This window comes from Gadus morhua, chromosome 5, assembly GCF_902167405.1.
Source record: "Gadus morhua chromosome 5, gadMor3.0, whole genome shotgun sequence".
Classification (NCBI taxonomy): domain Eukaryota; kingdom Metazoa; phylum Chordata; class Actinopteri; order Gadiformes; family Gadidae; genus Gadus; species Gadus morhua.
In genome coordinates, this window is record NC_044052.1 from 21,080,284 (window position 1) to 21,103,906 (window position 23,623).

The following is a 23,623-nucleotide window of genomic DNA, read 5'->3' on the forward strand; positions in this document are numbered from 1 at the left end:
ACACCAAAACCTTCTTCGCATGGATGACTCATTCAATGTCAAACATCTTTTCCTCCACGCTTCCTCTCCTCAACAATGATGCTCGTTCTATCCCCTCCCACCTCCTGGCTCCTCTCCTCTCATCTTTCCTCTCCTCCCCTTCACTCTCTATCTCTTTCATTCATCATGGGCAATTTTGTTCTGCTTCTGCATTTCTGGACGTCCGCTTCCATCGTCTTCCTCCCTCCTTCCTCTTCTCCACTCTCTCCTCTCTCTAGTCGCCCCTCTCCTCCCTCTTCTCATCTGTCCTCCTCTCTACCTCTCCTCCCTTCATGCTCTCTCCTCCTCCCCATCACCTCTTAACAGGAATGCTGGGAGGTCAGTTGTTGTATAGATCCACCCATCCTGCTCCAAACACACTCTGTAACATGTTTTCTCTGTTCTCCACAATTATTTTCCACGGTCCGTCAAAAGGTGTTTCATGCGCCGTCACTCTTTGCTGGTATTGATTTTAAACACTGCCGTGTTTACCTTCATTGATTAATTGATTGCCTGATGAATGCTTAATGAGCCAATAGCTCAGCAGTTAACATGACGGGTCTGGGAAGTTAGTGTTCACCTGTGAGGAGGGGAAGTTTACTGACAAGCATGTCTTTCTGCTTCTCCTCCTCCTCCTCTTCCTCCTCCTCTATCCTACTCCATCCTGATCCTCTTCTCTCCTGCTCCGCCTTATCCTACTCCTCTTCCTCCTACGTGTTCTCCTCCACTTCCTCCTACTACTCCTGCTCTTCCTCCTCCTCCTCCTCTGTCATGCTCCTCCTCTCCAACCTCCTCCTTCTTCTCCTTTTCCTCCTCCTGCTCTTCAACCTTCTCCTCCTCCTTCTTCTTTCTCCTGCTCCTCAACCTTCTCCTCCTCCTCCTCCTCTCTCCTGCTCCTCAACCTTCTCCTCCTCCTTCTTCTTTCTCCTGCTCCTCAACCTTCTCCTCCTCCACCTCCTCTCTCCTGCTCCTCAACCTTCTCCTCCTCCTTCTTTCTCCTGCTCCTCAACCTTCTCCTCCTCCACTTCCTCCCTCCTGCTCCTCAACCTTCCCCTCCTCCTCCTTCTCTCTCCTGCTCCTCAACCTTCACCTCCTCCACCTCCTCTCTCCTGCTCCTCAACCTTCTCCTCCTCCTTCTTCTTTCTCCTGCTCCTCAACCTTCTCCTCTCTCCTGCTCCTGAACCCTCTCCTCCTCCTTCTCTCTCCTGCTCCTCCACCCTCTCTCTCCTGCACCTCGTGCTGCTGCTGCTCCTCCTCCCCTCTCCTTCTCCTCCTGCAGCACATGATCCTCCAGGAGGAGCGCAGCTGCATCCTGAAGCTGTCGCTGGACAAGCTGCGTTTCCTTGACGACCCTGAGGCGTACCTGCGACGCTCCGTCCTCATCAACAACCTGCTGAGGAAGATCCACCACCAGGAGGAGGTGCTGGGGGAGGAGGAGGAGGAGGAGGAGGAGGAGGAAGAGGAGGAGGAGGAGGTGGTGGCAGTAGCGAGGAGGCGAGGACCTCCTGGGCTGCAGTCGGCGTACCCGGACAGGAAGCGCGTGAAGCTAATGGTGAGCGACCGCTGTCCGTCGTCGCTAGGTCTTAGGGAGCTACCGCATCGCTACCACCTCCTGCCAACAGGCTACCCAGCATGCACCTGCCTCTGCCGCCTGGACGCCTGCCCCGGTGGGGGGGCTGAGAGCGGCACACGGCAGTACCTGCTTTACAAGATGGACGACAACGGGTGACAGTTGGCCGCGACCGGTCGAAACGAGTTACCGTGAACACTAAAGAGGGTTTGGGAGAAGCTGTGTGGTATCTGTCTGACGACCCGGGCTCAGAACCTACCCATCCATGAATACCCTGGATCAACCGTCCACTGAAAGGCATATTTTTTTATTTTTTCTAAGACGGTGTAGCTGTTTTCTCTACATGCTCGATAACAAGACTGCCACTTCTTGCTATGCTAATGCTAGCAAGCGGCTCAACACTGGTCAAGAAAGCTAACGTTGCAGTTGAATATTCGCTGAGCACCGAAGCTAAGTGGTGGAAGCAAAAAGTTGGACGGTTTCTCCAACCCTTAAAGGAAACTTAATCACAGCTTAAACTGCCTTTTAATGTGAGATTTTTCACGCAGGACTGGGTGTGTGGTTGTAGATTTTTGTGCTAAATGTTGCTCATTGCTAACCGTGAGCTCATTCAGGGAATACAAAGTGTGGGCTACTTTCCATGCACCTCGATTTTCGTTAAGAGGTCTGCGTTTTTGTTGTACCTTCATGATTATTTCTCTTGAACTTTAAGCTATTTAAGTAATAATTACTAATTGTAATTCATTAGTAATTATGTTTCGTTTATGGTATGTGTGAACTGTCGTGTTACCTTGATCCGGTTAAACATATTAATTTGCAGGTATGCAGCGTGTTCTCTGTCGTTAGCGTTCAATTCCCCGCCAAGGTTGCTTCACCTTTATCACGCATAGCGTTGCTGCCCCCTGCTGGGCGAACCTGGAGAAATCTAGAACAGAGTTATTCAATTACCAGGTGAATTGGCTCAGCCATTTAAACATGGGTCTTTTTTGCGGCGTGTCATTCTCTGTCTGAGCATTTTGAATAAATGTTAGCTTTTGGTAAAGACAGTTTGTAGCTTATATTGTCTGCTACGTTGCCATCCAACCACTAGAGGTCGGCCTTGTGCCAGACTGAGTCCGTCGAGGGACCGCTGGCAGCTAACCCCCCATCAAGGCCATGGGAGCCGGCCTTCATCACAGTCGCCTCATCCTCCTGCTACGGCCTTCATCACAGTCTCTTCACCCTCCTAGTACGGTCTTCATTAGTCTCTACACCCTCCTCTATATCGGTTAACCTGCTAGGTTTTATTTGGGATTCAACATTTTTTTACCACCTTGTCTCTTGAACCTAACCACCTCAGACGGCATCGATGGTTGATCATCACGTGGCACGTGCATTTAAACCAACGGTGGCTGCGACCCTGCGTCTATGGAGGAGTATTTCTTGCGGTACCGTGTAATGTTGATTTTCTATGTTTTTTTTATGTGACCTAATATGTTCTGCATAATGAATTAACCATTTCGCCAGCTGCCATGTCCGTCTGTATGTCCGATTTTTTCTTTGGTCAAAAACGTGCGTCTTGATAACAATCACTATTGGAAAAACGAAGGGACTATTTCAGTTAGACCCTGCCCCCGGAAAAAAAATCGATATTTTACCACGATAATTTATATTTTACTGAAATGCACACTACATTAAAAAAGAAGCTATTTTGACAAAGCATTGTTTTACTTATTTTCAAATTGTTGGTTATTAAATAAAAAAAATACCCACATTAGTAATATGTGTGCTGTGTGTTTGTGTATGACGCTAAATCACGCAGAAGATGTCTCGCGTACGTAAACGCTGCGTGCGCGCCCAACTGCCAGTCGGTGAACGTCCATGGTGCGCGCCCAACAGCTAGTCGTTGCGCGTCCACGGTGCGCGTCCCACGAGTCCATCAGAAGGTTGATACTACAGAAGATAGCGGACCGACCGGAGCGGTCCGTCAGACACCAGGAGGGTTCCCTTCACTCTTAAAGTAGATATCTATACTCATTAACGCGCAACGTTACGGTGGTGGTTGATATTAAGAGCGTCTTTATCGTTTAATTCCGCTGGGAAACGGAACGGAGAGCCGCTTTCAGCCATGATGCTCGGTTTAGCGGGCTAGAGCTAGCGTTACTGTTCACTGTTCCGGGGATCAGGACCGCGGGTCCGGGTCCTCTCGACTCGAGAAGTGGTTAAAGATGACTAAAAGAAGCTGGATCAGAGAGCTGTGGCTCGACCTCCAGGACCCGCACCACGTCGCACACTTCCAGGAGATGTGCGGGGTGCACGGCTCGTTCTCCCTGAGCCCTGGGGCGGGAGGCGGCGGGGAGCTGGACCAGACTCGCACCCACAACAACGGCTCCATCTCCGGGGGAAGCGAGACGAAGGGTTCGGTCGTAAGTGAAGGCGGGGAGGGGCAGAAGCTGACATCACAGACTCGACGGAGGATTGGTGCCTCGACAACAACATCAACAACAACAACAACAACAGATGGCGAAACTGAAAACCCCACCACCAACGGGACGGTCCTCACCAACGCCACGGGCGAGGGGGTCGCTACAGGCGGCGTGAAGCCCCACAGCCTCGCCGGGAACAGTCCCGGCAGCACCGTGAAGCCGCTCCGCAAGAACTCCCTGACCGGCGACGCGGGCCACGAGTTCCGGATCGACAACCGACTCCTGTACTACCTGTTCACGCTGGGAACCGAGCTGGGCAACGAGTCCTTCTACATCACCTTCTACCCCTTCCTCATGTGGAACTTGGACGCGTTCGTTGGCCGGCGGGTGGTGATGGTGTGGGTGTGGGTCATGTACCTGGGCCAGTGCACCAAGGACCTGGTCGGGTGGCAGCGACCCGCATCCCCGCCCGTGGTGAAGGTGGAGATGTTCTACAACTCCGAGTACAGCATGCCCTCCACCCACGCCATGTCGGGCACGGCCCTGCCCTTCTCCCTGTTCTTCCTGACCTACGGCCGTTGGGAGGTAGGCCTGCCCGTCTTGTGGGTTTATTCCGTTAGTGAAACAGGGAAGTGGAACCGACTGGCTTCCTGTGTTTGGGGTCTTCCTTGGTGGGGTTTCATGGCAAAACACAATAGTCGATTCACGTCGTTATAAAGTTACATCCGTGGGAGAACATTGTTTGAAGCTCAAGGGGCGTTTGCGTTTAAAGTGTAGATTGTCACACAAATTGGATCCGGACAGACAAATAGTCAAGTCCGTATTGTGCGGGTGACAGGGATGATGAGGAGAAATGTGACTCCCATGTCTTAACAGGCTGACTGCTGATTCGTTCAGATCATAAATTCCTCCGTTATCAGCAGGCATCTGGATTACGAGTGTTTGTCTGCACGTGTGCTACAGTGCGGTCAGTTGGGGACGAGTCGGATGAATTCAATTATGAAGATGGCATGATACAAAATGTTTGATAGAAAAAATATAATTTCAGGGCACCTGATATTATTTAAGACGGCGAGCATGGTGGTAAAACTAGGTTTTGGTTATCAGGACTAGACCATAGAGCAGAGAGCCGGCCACGGTCAGTGGACACCAGACTAGGGTCTGGCCTGGCCGGGGGTCAAAGGTCAGGCAGAGGGGCCTCACACTGTCCGACCAGAGGAACCCCCAGTCACCACTTTGCGGCTCATAGAATGGAATGCGCTCCAATACTGGTAGTAATGATAAGATGACAACCATTTGGGTCACGAGGGAACGGCTTTGTGGGACTGGTGGTGAAGCCATCTAACGTTTGCCAGACATTTTCTTTATTGCTGGTAAAAACTCCTAAATGTTTTTTGTAATAGTATTATATAATTTATTTATTTAAGAAGAAGCAGAAGCATCAGTTTACCATACAGCTAGTAATCCCATTATAGACTTTAGATTAATGTCTGACGGGAGACCAGGTCTGGTTGTTTCGACCAATCATGTTGCAGGTGGAGGGGCTCTCTAAAGGCGTGATTGGCTATTAACAGTCATCAAAAATGGACCAGCACTGTATAAAAGCGTCTGTAAATTTCTTCAAATCAAGAATGTGTATTTGGCCGCTGTAGAAAAAGATTATACTCAGTGATGCCATACCATATTGCCAGTGAAACCTTACATGGACATAGGCCGTGTAACATGCAAATCAATGCACTTAAAATTACTACTTGCAATATCTAGAGAATATAATGGAAATATGATGAATTATTAACCAAATGCTGATAGCCCCTGACCTTTAATCCTAATGTCATGGATTCAGCTGTGTTTCACGTCGGTTATCGATACCTGCTCATGATCATAAGATCACTGCTAATTCCAGGTATAGATCTGATAGGGTGTTCATTTACATTGTTATCAATATTGCTTCCTGAAGCTCAGATAGCAGTTAAAGATTTAAAGGTTGTTGCGTTTATCAACATTAGGTCATGATTTAGCTCGGCCTATAATAACGGCATTAGACTTTAATCTATGATGTCATAGCAAATTCAGGGAAATCTATTCGGCGACATCTTAACTCTCCTATAACCGTGTGTGTGTGTGTGTGTGTGTGTGGGTGTGTGTGTGTGTACCTGTATGTGAACCTGTATGTGTTTCTCTCCCGGCACTTCTGTCTCTCCCCTGGCTGGTTAGAGATTAGAGGGCCCTGCTAATGTGCAGCCTCCGGGTAAAGACCTGATTCTCCTCTCACTCTCTCTGAGTCAATTCAGTTCAATTCAAAAGAGCCTTACTGGCAATGAAATAAATACACACTTAAAGTGCCAATCAGAGCTCTCTCTCTCTCTCTCTCTCTCTCTCTCTCTCTCTCTCTCTCTCTCCCTCTCCCTCTCCCTCTCCCTCTCCCTCTCTCTCTCTCTCTCTCTCTCTCTCTCTCTCTCTCTCTCTCTCTCTCTCTCTCTCTCTCGTGTCTGTGTGAGACTCTCTCTGTCTCGAATGTCTTGCATCCTCTCCTCACCACTAAACTATTACCATACTATTAGTATCTATCATCTTCTCCTCCCCACAGAGACATCCTTTCAATGGTGTTACCATACTATTAGTATCTATCATCCTCTCCTGTTCCTCACCACAGAGACAGCTTCCATATAGTTATCGTACTATTAGCGAGCTGGCTGCTTCAAAACGGACTCTTTCTGTGTCCTTCCGAACCAACTTAGATGGATCAGAGCTCATTTGCGAATGTGTAAATCTGTGGAGGGGATGGTTCGCTGTTCCTACGGTTGATCCAGGCAGGGGCCAGAGAGGGGGACAGGGTGTGTCCCCGGTCCTCCCCCCCCCCCCCCAGACACCCTGCTCCTGGCTGGGCCTGTCCCGTGGGAGCGCGCCTTGGCCCTGGCCAACTTCCAGGGAGGGTGTGTGACGTAGTTCAGCACATTCTGGGCTGATTCTGTGAGACCAACCGGGGCCTTCTAGGCGGAAGGCAGTGGATGTTTTGCGTGCAAACGTTGACTCCCAGAAATGGGTCTGGAACTGGGAGACGTATCTTACGGGCCTGGGAGTATGCAGGAATGGACAGGACTGGCGACTGTGAATCTCTGAGCCAAGGGAAACAGTAGCCACCGCCAGACGACGTCCCCGGTCTGAGGCACGGAGCGGGAGGGCGCTGGAGGAAGAGCACGTATTGGAGAGGGTTTACGGAAAGGAGAGGAAAAGAAGGAGAGGGAGGCGAGGTCACAACGGGAAAAACAGATTGATGGAGGAGAGGGAGGTTCAGATGGAAGAGGAGGGAGGTTCAGATGGAAGAGGAGGGCGGGGCGGGAAGAGGAGTGTTTAGAAAGTATTAAGAAAGACCGGGAGGAATGAGAGCACCAGGGATTAAATAGGAAGCATAACTGAGGGAGCTTTTTAGAAGATGTAGGAGGAAGGGAACTGATGAAAGCTGGATTTAAACGAGAGGTATAGATAGTTGAACGACAGAGGGAGAACATCTGAGAATGAAACGGAGGAGAGAGTGGTGTAGAGGAGGAGAGAGGGGGGTAGAGGAAGATAAAGGAGAAGGAGAGGGTACTGGAGAAGGAGAGGGGGATAGAGGAGGAGAGAGGGGGATAGAGGAGAGAGGGGTTGGAGGAGGAGAGAGGGGTTGGAGGAGGAGGAGAGGGGGATAGAGGAGGAGAGAGGGGGATAGAGGAGAGAGGGGTTGGAGGAGGAGAGAGGGGTTGGAGGAGGAGGAGAGGGCTTTGGCCGATTCCGGGCGGAGATGGAGAAGGTGATCTGAGAGGTGAGATGCCGAGATGAGGAGGTGATGTTGATAGCTAGGGAGGGGAAGAGCGGAGGAGGATGAGGAGTGAAGAGGAGGTGATGAAGTGTGCTGGGGGAGAGGAGTAGGGGATGGTGGCGGTGAGGATGAGCAGGGAGAGGAGGAGGTGCAGGAGCAGAGGTGTGAGGAGGAGTTTGTGGTGATTAAGACTGACAGGAGGAGGAGGAGGAGGACGAGGGTTGTGTGTGAGTGTTCTTCATGCTGAAGGAGCAGAACTAAGAACATGGGGTCAACAAGGTGTAAACAATCTCCCAGAGGTCTCTGGGGACCAATGGGGCTCCAATAACTTCACCTGGGCTAATTGGGAGAGGCTAATTGAGTCCTTTTCATTTCATTACATCCCTTTCATTTCACAATTTAAACCCGAGATTGACTCCCTGTGTAGGAAGGAGAGGTCCTCACTTCCCCTCCTTCAAGCCTAATACTTCACTTTAGTGTCACCCATGAGGCGACGTCTTTCACAACAGCCAGGCATTCTGTGGTCGTTCAAAAACGACCTTGATCAGGGCTTTGTGTTTATATTCTCCCACTCTTCGTGTGTGTGTGCATGTTTGTGTGTGTGTGTGTGTGTGTGTGTGTGTGTGTGTGTGTGTGTGTGTGTGTGTGTGTGTGTGTGTGTGTGTGTGTGTGTGTGTGTGTGTGTGTGTGTGTGTGTGTGTGTGTGTGTCACAGGGATTTGCAACCTGTGAGGGAGTAGGCTGTTAAAATGTGTGTGTGCTAGTCTAACATTATCTCAGTAGACCATGTTAAATATTTCACTTCAGATCGTGGGGCTGAAAGATTTGGCTGTAAGGTTCAACTTTACTGAAATTGTGTAACAAGAGGTTCAACATTAAAGGAATATAATCATTGAAAAATTGTTTCTGTAGCTTAGAACTACAGGCCAGATCCTGTAGTTCTAAGCTGTAATTCTTTTGGCTGCTTCTTGTGGTTTTGTGTTCTGATGTCATGTTTCTGTTGCAGTACCCGTTCCCGATCGGTCTGGGCCTGGCCCTGATCTGGACTGTACTGGTCTGTGTCAGCAGAATCTACATGGGAATGCACTCCATCCTGGTAAGCATACAGATGTACACTATCTCTAGACCTATACATGTACACTATCTCTATAGAAGAATGCATACATGACCAATATCTCTCTAGACCTATACATGCTACATACATGTACACTATCTCTAATAGAATATTACATAATACATACATGTACACTATCTCTAATAGAATATTACATACTGCATACATGTACACTAACGCTCTGACCTATACAGACTACACAAATGTACACTATCTCTATAGAAGAATACATACTACATTCATGCACACTATCTCTTACGCGTTTACACTCCTTCAAACACACAAACATGCCGATAAATGTTTTTTTAAATAGAGGCGTACGAATGGGGGAAATGAGGGGAAGCCAAACAGCCAGAGTCGTAACAGTCGTTATTTTAAAGCAGTTCGTGCTTTAAAGCGAGTGTGTGTGTGTGTGTGTGTGTGTGTGTGTGTGTGTGTGTGTGTGTGTGTGTGTGTGTGTGTGTGTGTGTGTGTGTGTGTGTGTGTGTGTGTGTGTGTGTGTGTGTGTGTGTGTGTGACCCACACACACCTCCCTCCCAGATACCCATTACATTAACATCACATTACCAGCAGTGGTAATGTGATGTTGCCTCCGTGCTGGTGTGCTTGTGTTCCCTCCGTGCTGGTGACCCCCGACATTTGACCCCTCAGACACCCGACCTTCCTCGTCAGAATCGGTTTGGCTCGGGTGCTGGTGTCCCTGACGCCCTGGTGTCGCCGTGGAAACACAAGACCCAGCTTTTTGTTGTTCAATGGAATTAGCACAGCCAGCGCTAAACCCTATGCTAACTCCTTTTTGTGTAAATTTAATTAGGCTCCCCACATGGCGTCAACTTCCAAACATATGCTTGCTAAGGTTCCTTATGCACCTCATGTTAAGAGACCTTATTCACCTCATGTTAAGGAACCTTATTCACCTCATGTTAAGGAACCTTATTCACCTCATGTTAAGGAGCCTTATTCACCTCATGTTAAGGAACCTTATGCACCTCATGTTAAGGAACCTTATTCACCTCATGTTAAGGAACCTTATGCACCTCATGTTAAGGAACCTTATTCACCTCATGTTAAGGAACCTTATTCACCTCATGTGAAGGAACCATATTCTCCTCATGCTTAGGTACCTTACGACGCACAAACATGTTTGTGTTTCTTTATGAACTGGTTTCCTCCTACCTCAAACCCACGCACACGGCCCTTAGCATGCCGGGGAACTTCTGTGTCCTGCACGTGTGCGAAGATCCGCAGGGATCCCCGTCGATCCTCTGAGACCGCACGGCTGCGTACCTCGCACTGCTCTGTCACTTCACTCCTCACGGAGCCGGAGCTCCCAGCGAGACAGACACAAGCCCGGGCCTGTTTGCTCCCAGCCCGGCTACAGCAACAGAACACATAGCTGAGGGGAAACTTGTAATTGTCCTGCTGCCAGATGGTTCTCCGAATCTTCCCACAACTTTACCAACCTTTGCAGCCCCCCAACCCCCCCCCGAACCTGCGAGAGCCTGCCTGGGCCTCCAGAGAAGCCAGGGGTGTGATATCCTAGACCTGCCACCCCTAGCTTCCCACCGCTGTGCCCCGTTCTTCAAGCAGGGCACAGCGGTGTGTCTTAAGTGAAGACCGGTTTCCCCAGGTGTGCTGAGAAAATAAGGCGGGATGTATTACGTATTCCTGACTAATGTTACCGCATCGCCAGTGAGAGAGTGGCAGGAACATGGAAAGTTGTTACAGTTTTATAACCGAGTTTAGTGCCACTTATTATTATTTGCTTTAATTACATTTTCATCGCGGCTTTATTTGTTTAGCCCTTAATCACTGTTCCAGTCTCAAAGGGCTTACCAGGCCATGTATTTATGACCCCCCCCCCCCTTAACCTTAGCCCCCCAGAGGGAGAGGAAAAACTCCCTTCATTAGCAAGGATCCTTGGATATCTTGAGAAGGAACGCAGAGTGGGGGATCCCTCCTTCCGGGGATTATAAGTAGTGTAATGGGGGCCATAATGGCCCTGTTGTTGAGTCGTATTGATTATTATTGCTGATTAACTATCACTCCCTATGACTTTTAAGTGGGCTTTCCTTGACCTTCTTGGGGCGGATGGTTGGGGGGGGGGGGGGAGCCACTGTCTGGGTATTCCCCCACACTGACCAGCCCCTGATACATGGCCATGACACACAGTCATGTCAGGGGCATCCCATATGGCCTTCAGTTCGGCCCCCCACATCACTCTCTACCCTGACGCACCAGGAGCAGGGCTCCACCTGCCAACTGAGCCCTTAGCTGCTGCTGGCTCATTTCCAGCAGATTATTCATCAAACCATTTGACCGCAAATATATTATTTGCGTGCATTCATTTACCACTGAAAAGTTTTAGAAACTGGCGCCACATTAATTCCATTCAGGCTTGTAAATGACCGGCTTCCATCCAACTATGTGCAAGGAATAATACGGGGTATTTATAACATACAGCCATGTAACCCTATTCTAGTAGTACCCCCAAATGCAATGATTAACCCGAAAAAAGCATAATCTTTAGTAACCTTTCAAACTTGATAGTGGTTGAAAATTGATTAAATGCGTGGGCTGTTCTTCACTCCACGTGTTGAACCTTTGCTGTACTAAAGTACTGTAACAGGGTTAAAGGTCACAGGGTGACAGGTTAACAGAGTGTTGACCTAGTGAGAGTGAACCACCGCATTTGCACTGTGCAAATACAGGCGGCCATGTTGTTTACCTTCAGGTTGCCAAGCAAACACCACACCTCTCTGGCCACGGTAGCCATCTCTGCACCTCATTAATGTCACTCAAAGATAACCACGGCCAGTCACTGGTGACTTGGGCTGTTGGCTGTTTGTCGCCAGGGTTACGGTCGTCGTGGTGACGACCTCAAAGGGGGTTTGCAGCTTGACTTCAGTAACATGGTTTCAACAACAGTAGACCCCAATAGAAAACTATAGAATGTCTGTCTGTATCCCAGGGGCGCCTGGCCGGCAGCCAACTGGTTTTCATGCTTCCGTCGTCGTCCACTTGGCGCTCTACGTTAAATATGTGCTTTTGGTTGTGTCTTTGTGGTCCGCTGGTTATTGGGTGAATCGACATGAATACTAAAAGATTCCATTGGACGAATTCTTAAGCGTCCATAGAGTAATCTAATAGCCAGTCAAATTCTTATTGAAGAATTAGACTGGCTATTAGTCTAGTTCTTATTGATTTATCTCTTGAATTCAACATTGTTGATTTAAGGTTATATATATGACCCCGGTTATGATATGAGTTCAAGGTGCACTTTGTTTTCCGTTGTTGACAGATTTTCATGAACGTGAAGGTACGTTTGATATTCTTACGTTTCAATACAGAGTTCAGCTAGACTCTGCACAGCCTCCCCCTTCCCATAATGTCATCAAACAGCTCCTTGCTCCTATTCCCCATGGCCTGGGCAGATGTTCCAGGGCCCCCGTAGGCATCTTGTCTCCTGTAGATCCCAGCTCTGTGTCTATTATGTCGTTCAGCAGGAGAGAGTCAGCTCGCCTCGGCTGCTGCTTCAGGAAACAGGTCTCTGCTGGACCGTCAACTCTATAGTCAGAGCCTGTATGCAAAACACCCTTCATGGTAATGGGAGAAGCATGCGTGGCTGGCTGAGAAGAGTAAAGCACGCTGCTACAATCATCACCTCAACAACTTTACTCTCTGGACCCTGGAGCGGACACCTTAGTGTCACGTGTCATGAGCTAGATGCTGGGATTTAATCTCCTCATCCTCTCTGTGATGTCAAACCTGTAACCTCCTCTTCCTCCTCCTCCTGTCTGACGTAAACCCTGTAACCTCTTCTTCCTCCTCCTCCTCTGTCAGATGTAAACTCTGTAACCTCTTCCTCCTCCTCCTCCTCCTCTGTCTGAGGTAAACCCTATAACCTCCTTTCGATCGGAGTAGCGTGGAGCTCCTTCCCCCTTGATATCATTGTGTGTGTGTGGGTGTGTGTGTGTGTGTGTGTGTGTGTGGGTGTGGGTGGATAAACGGCAGCATATCAGATTGCTTTGTGTGAGTGGAGCTGAGGAGAGGATGGGTGTTCTGCTCTGCAAAGCCTTCTGGGTAATCAGTATGTTGTAGTCGTCATCACGCCTCATGAAACAACTTCCTCTTCCTTTGTTCAACAGGAAGCGCTTCGGCACATTATGCTGTTTTCCTTACTGATAAAAAGTTGGCGCATTTTGAACAGTGTTTTATCAGCGCTTCCACTCGCGTCGTTTCTGCTCTACGGCGCTCTGCCTTTAGCGCAAGCCCCGCCCTCCGCGGCCCGAGTCCGTGAGATGGCTGTGATCGGACGTAGAGCAGGTGACCTGCCGGCCGCAGGGCAGGTTGCGTCCATTCCCGGTCGCTCCTGGCTGGGGGAGCAGGAGCTGTCTGGTTCTGCTGTCGCTGGAACGTCTGACGGTGTAACCGCGACCGCCGCCAGGAAACTCTCCTCCTGGCGGCCATGTCGGCCTCCGGCTCAGAGCCACGGCAGACGGCCTCGGGCTGCAGGGACCTCAGCAAACTTTGAGGCCGCCCGACCCGACCTCCGAAGTACAAACGTCACAACGTCCTCCTAATCACAAAGCAAACACAGAAACCACTCACCATCAGGCGTATTCATGTTGAAACATGGAAACACACAGGAACTGCTATATGTCAGATATAAGCCACCATCAATCACTTCATAATGCAGCCGGGTTTCATGGACTCCAGTTTGACCGGGTTAACAAGTCCTTTCACGTCTTCATCTTTGTGGTTTAATAATAGATCGGTCCCAGAGGGGACCACACTCCCAGATGACCTGGAAGGGGACCAGCTGTAGTAAAACACTGTCCTATCACCATCTGTGTTTCCATCTGCTCCCTGCTGTGTCCGAGTTGTATAACGCTCTCCGCTGGGTGCCAGTGAGGCGCACTGCTCGGGTTTCTGCACTGCGTGTTCTCACTGCTCTGTGCGACGGGTCCGGCCTCCTGCTGGGAAAAACTCTCGGGTGCTTTTTGCTTCGTGTTTCGAAAGCTTGCTCAACGTCCAATCACGGCACGGCGTGGCTGTCCAACGTCTAATCGTCACGGAGTGTGGCCAGTCAATGTCCAATCACAGGGGAGTTTGGCCAGTCAATGTCCAATCATGGCAGAGTTCAACCACAGACCACTGCGTTGTGTAAACTGGTCACGACCCGAATGCATACCATGTTCACCAGAAAGCATTGATGATGTTTATTCCATTTCTATTAGTACAGTCAGTATAGCTGAGAACATACACCATCCTACCAGGTGGACGAGAAGGTGCCGGAGGAGTTGGGGTTTGAATAGGAGGAGGAGGATGGGGATGAGGTGGAGGAGATGGAGGAGGTGGGGTTGGAAGAATAGGAGGACGAGGAGGAGGAGGAGGAGGAGGTGGGGGTGAAAGAGGAGGCCTGCGAATAATTGTAGACTCCTTTATCTTATATGTGATATTTACTGTTTTTTGTAAATCGTATAATGGTTTGCGTTGAGTTTCAGCAATAGTTTATATGACGCATGTTAAGCCACTTTGCAAATTGTTTTGAAATTGTTTTATAAAGTCACGGCTGTTGTTATTATTTTCCGGTAGCAACCAATCGGCATCATCGGATGGTGACCGTGCGGGGTTTATGCAACGTGGATGTGTCAAGCAGGTCCCTGCAGGAGTTCAACCTGGGTTAATGACTGACCACTGAGCAGGAAGCCCCGCCCCCGCCCGCTGCACCGGCGTGATAAATCAAAGTCACGCTCCAGATAAACGCTGCACTAAAGCAGGGTTATGGGTCCTACAGTTACGGCCTTTATGGGAGAACTTTATGTACTGTTAGTTTAAAGATAATATGATTATTATATACTCTACATATAAAGAAAGTATGAAATGAAAATAAGTGTGGATAAACTCATAAACCAAAAGGTCACTCTTAACTATAGATGGATGGATATTTAGATAGATAGATAGATATACCACTAATATAGTTGGGGAGAGGGGCAGGTTCCAAATAGCAGCCTAAACTCAAATGAGAATCAGGAGAAAGACCTTCTGTAATGATTATAACATCACACAACACATTGATGTAGATTCATTTAATCGTATTCATTCAAACGCACTAAAGCTAACATTATGACCTTATTTGACCAGATACAGTAATGGACCTTACGCCAGTTCTGACTGGTTTCTGCTCACGCATACAGCGGTCAAACAATTGATTGTTGAACTGTCTGAGCTAAAGCAGACCCTATAGGTGTGACTTCTTTACCAGGCCTTCCTTACCAATACACAGCATAACTTCCTTTGTCCCAAAGAGGCTTCGATCTTGAACCCACTCCGTACTGCATGTTGGATTGCGTTCTGTAACAAACAGTTATACTAGTTATACTATTACACATTCCTCCTCCTGAGTAGGGTTGCAAACTTCCGGGAATTTTCAAAGTTGGAAACTTTCCATGGGAATTAACGGGGATTTATGGGAATAAACGGGAATTTACAAAATTGAGGGTTGGATCTTAACAGGGGACTTCAATATAGTTGGGGAAAAATATATTTGAGCATAATCTTGACTAACAACCAGATTTCATGCAAGTAAACTTGAATATCTGTGCTATTCCTCAATCACGCTAGCACGCTGCAGGGCTATTGAGACCACGCCCCCTACAGGCACTGTGCAGTCCTCCATCACATTTGACCTGATGACTCCTAGAACGCTGGACCACACCTTTGAGCCCAGAGCAAATTTAACTCAAATTTTGTGTTTTTGTTCAATGAACGAATAAAATAATTAGAATTAGTTAAAGTTCTACTTACAAATAAATCTGCTAAAATTATGTTTTTCAAGTTATATATATATATATATATATATATATATATATATATATATATATATATATATATTTATTTATTTATTTATTTATGCTTGGATATGATACAGTTTTCGATTAAATTCCTAGTTAATTCCCATAATTTTCAGATTTGTTATATTTCCAAAATTCCCCAGCTTAACTTCCCATGGTAATTCACCAAAAAAGTTTCCGGGAATTTACCGGAAATTGTCCACCCCTTTGCAACTCTGCTCCTGAGTCACCCTCCTCCACACCACACTACAACCACCAGCTGAAACGCACTCAAAAATTAAATGCATTATATTCATATTTAGGACGGTGTGTTAAGAATATCTTTGTGCACGGTCATCATTTAGTGAAGGATGAGATAGTATAGCTCTGTGTAAGGTCCAGGTGTTTACCGTCGCATGGGTCGGAGGAAACTCATTAACAAAAATATCACAAAACATCCCTCCTTTTCCCGTTTAAACGAATGGCGTCTACGTTTGGCCGACTGTTCTAGGAGTAATCAGGCCACATGTCCTCATCTGTTAGTATGAGAGCTGGAAAGAACCAGCCTGTCTAAACGGGTTCTAAAGACCTGATGACTCCCACGCTGCTCGACTGATGCCTTTATAATCAACCCGGCGCCACATCCTGTCCCAACGTTCAACTTCCTCTACCCCGTCCCTGGGAAACAGACCAATAAAACACTGTGTCATCAGCGAAAGTGGTGACTTTTCTTCTGTTGGTGTGGGGGGCGGGTCGGGGAGATAAGGCCTTATCAGGGATAGACCTCCTGGGGCAGAGTAGCTGGCCGCCGTGGTCATGTTGTTTCACTGGTGAATAAAGTTCAAGTGTGTGATTAGATAAGTCGACCTGAGCCATGACTCATTCCCGCTCCTGGCCCCGTGGTTCCCCGCGTTCGTTGACGTATTCCTGTGGCGGAGGTACGTTTTGAATCCACCTGCTGAAACAATGGTTTCAGTGAGGAACGACCCTCCTGTGATAATATCCCCCCCCCCCCCCCCCCCCCCTAGCATAACATTATCTTGCAAAACATTTGACAACTTATTGTAAGCGAGTGAATCTGTTCAAACGAATGAACGTAGATGGATGGTGCGTTCCAAATGACATGCCAATACTGCCACACTGCTGCGAATATAGGGGTGCTTTCACACCATTTGTACCGGGGGCCGAATTTTTATCGCCTACGTAATCCATTCCAAACCTGCCTGGCAACAGATGATCGCGTCGAACGTTGCCTGGCAACGGACGATTGCGTCGAACGACGAGCGATGCCGACGACGAGACTACATACTCAGTTTACTAGCTAAATTCGATTAAACAATTAAATACAATACAAATATAAAGTAAAATCTGTGTTATCTAAAGTGTTATCTAGCGATCCGTTATCTGTATTATGTTATTTCGTCTTTGGCAACATATTTTTTGAAACCTGCCTGGCAACGGACAACCTTCACGTATTCAGTTGTCCGTTAACTGGCAACGGACAACTGATTGATCTGTAGCTATGAGCAAGGTGCTACCATGCTGGTAGCATATAAGCTAAACTGCCCTTTAGCTGTTAGCAAGGAGCTACCCTGTCATTGGCATGGAAGCTAACCTGTAGCGAGAGCTAACCTTCACTGTAGCTGTTTGCATATAAGCTAACCCTCCTCGTCTCCCCCCCCCCCCCAACAGGACGTGGTGGTGGGCTTCCTGTACACCGTGCTCATCCTGCTGGTCTTCCTGCCCGCACTGGACGCCGTGGACGGCTTCTACCTGACGTACCGCTACGCCCCGCTCGTCATCGTCTTAGTGCACCTGGGCCTGGGCCTCTTCTCCTTCACCCTGGACACCTGGAGCACCTCGCGGGGCGACACGGCCCAGATCCTGGGCACCGGCGCCGGCATGGCCCTGGCCTCCCACGTCAACCACCTGCTGGGCCTGCTCCCGGACCCCGGGCCCGAGCAGCTGCCGCTGCCCATGACGCCGCTCAGCGCGGGGCTGCTGGCCCTCATGGGGGTCCGCCTGGCGCTGGGGGTCCTGGTGCTGCTGGCCACGCGGGCCGTGATGAAGAAGGTCACCATCACGCTGGTGTGCCGCCTGATCGGGGTCTCGTCAGAGGACGTGAGGGCGGCCCGGCAGAACATGGGGGTGGAGCTGCCCTACCGCTACATCGTCTACGGCGCGGTGGGCTTCAACGTCATCTTCCTGGTGCCGCTGCTCTTCAGCCACACGCGGCTCTCTTGATTGGCTCGGCCGGTCTGGTGTCGCTTCCTGGTTGGCCACCGGGGGGGGCGTGGCTAGCCGCGATAACTGCTTACAGTTCAGTTAACATTGGGGCCGTTCGTTCTTTCTGGGGTCGGGGGTGGGAGTTTAAACCCAGCTGTTCAAACCACCAGCGTCTCACGTTGGGCGGAAGACTCCCTGCTCGCTCCCAAACGGCTCCTCCCCCGTTTAAGAACTAGCAGATAGAAAACCTTTCACCTTTTGCAGTACGGACCTTGCTGGACTCAGCACTGGATCATCACATTTGGCATGTACCTATCAAATGAACAATCCGTTGAACCGGTCTGCAGTGTTAACGGGATCCTAGGCTCCAGTAAATGGCCGTGTTCCGTTCTGGTTAAAGACTCACAGCCACAGTTAAAGGCTGGCCTTCAAAGAACAATGCCGTTCATGGATCTCTGGTCTAGCATCATTCATATTGTACAATAGTCAGCACCTGCAAGTTAATAGTTGAAGTGTGCTTAAAGTTCTCAGAAGTGTTCAGACATACTTTTCTCAAGTACATTTCAGGGCTGTGTGCCCAGTTTTTTGTTTTTCATTCAGACGCCAAGTTTGTTTTTTATTCCGCTCAGAGTCTTGCCAGCGTCTCTGGTGGTTTCAGCCGTGATTGGCTGATGAAACCCCACAGAACTGAGGCATGATGGGAGATATCAGCGGGCTCTCTGTGCATTTCTTGTTTCGTATTTAATCTGTTTTCATTCACTCTTTTCGTTCAGTGATGATATTTAGTTCCTGGGTGATTTGAGTTCATCGTTTAGCGTAACCCATCGGAGACTGTTTCCTGACCTTTGACCCGGGGTCCCCCTTCTGGCGCATTGACTCCTCGGTAAATACTGCACTGACCATCTAACCCTGGTTCATGAAGCACCACAGAGCGTCTGGTTTTCGGTTGAGGTTCGTCGTCTTGGAAGAAGAAAGGACGGGACTAAAGAAGGGCTTCCTGGTCTACTGTGATTGGTTCTCCCTGTGGCCTGTGGATTGTATGCTGTGATGATGATGATGATGAGGCACAGGTGGGGGACACTAGGCTCCCCTGTTACCGCGGCAGCACCGACTTCCTGTCTGCTACGAAGGAGACGACCCTGACTCCCTGCACGCATCCATCCACTTCCTGTCGGACAGAGAGTTGACGAGGCCGGAAACATGTACAGAATATATACTACCAACAAACTAGTGGGATTCCGTCAAGATCTCGTTAATTAATTGACTGGAGGAACTGTGATGTCACAGTCGGACCTGTGATGTCACGATCGGACCTGTGATGTCACGGTCGGACCTGCAATGTCACGGTCTGACCTCTGATGTCACGGTCGGACCCGTGGCGTCACCTGCGATTTTCACTGTCTGACCTGCGATGTCACCGTCTGACATGTGATGTCACGGTCTGATCTGTGATGTCACGGTCGGACATTGTTTTTTCTAATTACTGCATTCCTTTTGTTGATAGTTGTTTTGCCTAATTGAAGCCACAGTGGAAGTGTCTGGTGACTGAAACGCAGCCTGGCGTGGCTCCATGTCAGGCTGACCTCGACGCACCTCATTCATATTGGAGTGTGTCAGGAATCTGACCCGAGTAACAGCTCTGAGCAGTTATTAGGAAGTGGAACCGCCACTTACTCTGAGCTCCTCGTTGATCTCTCTCTCTCTCTCTCTCTCTCTCTCTCTCTCTCTCTCTCTCTCTCTCACTCTCACTCTCTCACACACACACACACACACAACCAGGTTTTGTACAATTTTGTGGCACAATATGAAACAGCACAGTCATCAATTCAGACCATTCTGAATATGCAACTGACATTTTCAACTTGTTGGTGAATGGATTTCTCCGTTCAGTCAACCGGAGTGCGTGCCTTTAAAGCTAGCTGAAGCTTGCTAACATAACTAACTGTAGCTGTTGGCGGAGAGCTAAGGGCTTAGCCACCTTCTCCCGTGACATGCCCGTCTTCTTCCTCCCTCTTCCTCTCTCTTTCATTTAATCGTAATATAATCACATGCGTTCCTGCCTGGTGTGTTGTAATGTTGCTGTGTGAGGTACTGTCCTGATAATAGGGATAATGCACTGTTCCCATGATGCACTGCTTTCTTCTGAGCTCGCTAGAAGAGGGTCTGTAAATGCAGAACTGAGAGTGTGGTTCCACGTGGTCGAAGGACTGGAGCCGGACCAGAGGAGGTCCAGGGATAGGTGGCGGAGGAGGAGACGGTGACCACTAGTAGAACGAGGAGAACGTCTCACTTCTCTATTTGTCCCTTTAGCTTCGGCACTTACTTCGAAGGGGGAAGCTGTCTCGGGAACACTTCCCCTGTTGAATGACTCTGATGTATTCAGTCGCAGAGTCGTGTGCTTTCCTGCTGTCGCACTAATGCAGAATAAGCGTTGTGGCTGTTGTTTTGTTGTTTATTATGGTAAACGGTTCCAGAGCTTCCCTGGTCCTACTATGCGTGTGTGTGTCTGTGTGTGTATGTGTGTGTGTGTGTGTGTGTGGTTGGTTAAGAACGCGGGGCCGTGATTGGTTCAGACCGTTCATAGGCGAACCCTTCACATCCACATCCTGTGAACTCGCGTCTGTCGGTCCTGAAGTGTTTACTTCCCCGTGCGCTCTGAGTCGGCACGAGTTAGCTGAGTTAGTAATAAGCACAGCGCTAACACCGAAGAGGAAGGGGCGATCCTGTAGCTCTTATCCGTTTGTTGGGTTTTCCCCGACAGAGGTCAAAGGGAGACGCGTGATCGGACAGCGTCGTGGGGTCACTCCTCACGAGTCTCGCCTTCATCCAACATGGGGAGGGTTGTTCTGATCCGTGGGGGGGAGGGGAGGGGAGGTACACAGCCGGGGATGGGGATGGCGATGAGGAAGGAAGTGGGACCAAGAGGGCACTGAACCCATCTTCCTGAAGGGCACCCTGAGGGGTTCTATTGTGTGAAGAAGCGGTCCGAGGCGTTTTACAACCACTAGGCCAGACTGTCATTACACCGGTGAGGGATATCGTTAGCTCTCGTCTGTGTTTTTTCATCTGTGGTCAATTGTTTTAAACACAGTGTGTGTGGCATGACTTAAAATGTCGATTTCTTCTTTTTATATCGATTCGTTTTTTCGGTACACCTGCAGCGACAGACTTCAATCGTGGGAACTTACGAAGACTAGCGTTGTCGTCGTCGTTTCGGCTTCCCCGACCGAATCTCAAAACACCGCCGCATGAAAACAGGGTTCAGCCGCACGGGCGCGGCAGCATCCCGTTGTAGTGCCTTTTATGGTCGTTCAGGAAGCGTTGCTAGGCTACCGTACCACCCAGACCACGGAGAGCCGCGGGCAACCTCACTAGACGGACAGTCCCCGACAGCGTTCCACCTGAGGGGCCGCAGTCGACATGCAGGGTTTTTGTAAAACATGTGGCGGACCGGACGGCTTCAGTCAGGGCGGGGCGGGGGGGGCGGCGGCGGCGGCGGCGGCGGCCACGGCTACGGCCACGCTGAGAGGCAGATGGATCCCTCACGCTACTGTCCACTGGCATTCATGCTGATGGAAAAACACTGCATGCCCCCCCAACCCAAAAACAAAATATATACAGAACATATATATGATCAATAATTCATTCGTACGTTTGATTACAAATGTGTTTTAACGTAGTTAGAAAAAAATTGGCAGATATATTTGTATTTTTCTTGAAGAATATATTCTGTTGAATGACTCGTTTTTTGTTTTTTGGACAATGTTTTTGTCAGGACATGAAGTGTTGATGTCCAATATCTTGTTTTTGTAATAAACACCCTCAGAGATGTTTAGAGGCATGTGGTTCTGTTTTCACTACCAGTTCCTAGATTTCATTGATTTACCAAACGGCTTCATGTGATTCCACTGTATTTTTATATCTTTATAGAGATTCTATCTGATTGACTGTTGGTTACATCTTTAATTGAACTGAAAATAAATTGATGAAACAATGAACAGTGGACTCCTGTGTTGTTTAATAACCAATCACACTGAATGATACCATAGTGAATGACCACACATTGAGTCCATAGTTAATGAACACACACTGACTGAGACCATAGTGAATGACCTCTCACTAACTGAGACCATAGTGAATGACCTCTCACTGACTGAGACCATAGTGAATGACCTCTCACTAACTGAGACCATAGTGAATGACCTCACTGACTGAGACCATAGTGAATGACCTCACACTGACTGAGACCATAGTGAATGAGCTCACACTGACTGAGACCATAGTGAATGAGCTCACACTGACTGAGACCATAGTGAATGACCTCACACTGCCTGAGACCATAGTGAATGACCTCACACTGACTGAGACCATAGTGAATGACCTCTCACTGACTGAGACCATAGTGAATGGCCTCACACTGACTGAGTCCATAGTGAATGACCACACACTGACTGAGACCATAGTGAATGACCTCTCACTGACTGAGACACCATAGTAAATGGCCTCGCACTGCCCGACCATCAGCACCCCTCGCATCACCAAACCAACACCATTAACACTCACCACCACCCAAAACACCATCACCACACACCCCTCACACTATCACCACCACCCCACACACCATCACCAACCCTCAGTCCATCACCACTACCCCTCACACCATCGCCAACCCTCACTCCATCACCACCCCTCACACTATCTCAAAAAAACATCACCACCAAACTCCGGCCAGCAATGTTTTCCAGCCCAGCTGCCCCTGCCAGGGAGTGACGGCCGGGGAGGGACCGGTGTACTCCAGCCCCTGGCTCCGGGATGAAAGGCCTGTTTCCCGGTGCTCCTGAGTCACAGCCACAGACGGGAAGCAAGGCCACCTGTCGCCAGGACACAGACAGACCACTGGAAACACGGGCCGCTCCTCAGAACTATATTTACACTACACACGTTCACGGAGAACGCTAGAGAGTACGTTTCTGTCTTTAAGCAGCTGCATGCTGAAGGATCCACCGCCTCCTCCTCATCTTTGGATTGATATACCTACTGTGCACACAAAACTATCCATAGCAATATTATCAGGTTTAACAGGTTATGGTTAACCCTTTCCTTGTGCTGACCTTTTACTTATTAAGTAGTGAGGAATAAGCATATTGTACTTTGTGTCGCATAGTAATGTATTAAATCATTCTGTATGCATAATACATAATAAATCAAATAGGCTACATAGACGTGGAGAAAGGCTTACTTAAGGTTTTCGTAGATTTTGTCGACTCAAACGTTTGTATTTGGGTCAGCTTCAGGACTCGCTAATCATTATAGATGATTCTGCTACCGCCTGGTGGCCGAGGGATGTCAAGTCACGGCTTCATTGAAATTCTTGTATTTTCTCTCAATGCTAATTCCGGTATTTTGCACTTTGAGCCCCCTTTCTGGTTTGTCTAGGATGAAATAGAGTGTTTGACACCGACATTTTGACGATTGGTCCTGTCTCGTGTATTTGGCTAATTTAGAATCCCCACTGCCTGTTTCAGAATGGCTGGCTACTGGCATTCACAAACCTGTCCTCAAACAACCCTAAATGTTCGTTTTCAGAATTGTGCAACTCACTGAATGGTAAGTGGCGTTCGTTGATGTTTTAGAAAATATATAATGGCGCAATATATGG

The 23,623-nt window shown here is 48.8% G+C and overlaps 2 protein-coding genes across 3 annotated transcripts in view; both read left to right on the plus strand.

Moving 5' to 3' along the window:
* The window catches only part of sertad4 (SERTA domain containing 4), a 5,939-nt gene extending 2,590 nt beyond the window's left edge, over positions 1–3,349 (plus strand). Inside the window, exon 4 of the mRNA XM_030355862.1 lies at positions 1,298–3,349. Coding sequence (XP_030211722.1) covers positions 1,301–1,747 — 447 coding nt within the window. The 5' untranslated portion in view covers positions 1,298–1,300 and the 3' untranslated portion in view covers positions 1,748–3,349. The remainder of the gene's footprint in view (positions 1–1,297) is intronic.
* Positions 3,350–3,462: 113 nt separating this feature from the next.
* On the plus strand, positions 3,463–21,962 carry sgpp1b (sphingosine-1-phosphate phosphatase 1b). Of its 2 annotated transcripts, XR_003976704.1 has the most exons (4): positions 3,463–4,578; positions 8,795–8,884; positions 17,431–18,078; positions 18,119–21,962. XR_003976704.1 is itself a non-coding variant. In XM_030355850.1 (3 exons), exons 1-3 carry the CDS (start codon positions 3,796–3,798, stop codon positions 17,980–17,982), a joined length of 1,425 nt encoding a protein of 474 aa, XP_030211710.1. In that variant the 5' UTR covers positions 3,463–3,795; the 3' UTR covers positions 17,983–21,962. The 2 variants fall into 2 exon arrangements, 1 of the variants encoding a protein (XP_030211710.1); XM_030355850.1 differs by having other exon boundaries at positions 17,431–21,962.
* The last annotated feature ends 1,661 nt before the right edge of the window (positions 21,963–23,623 follow it).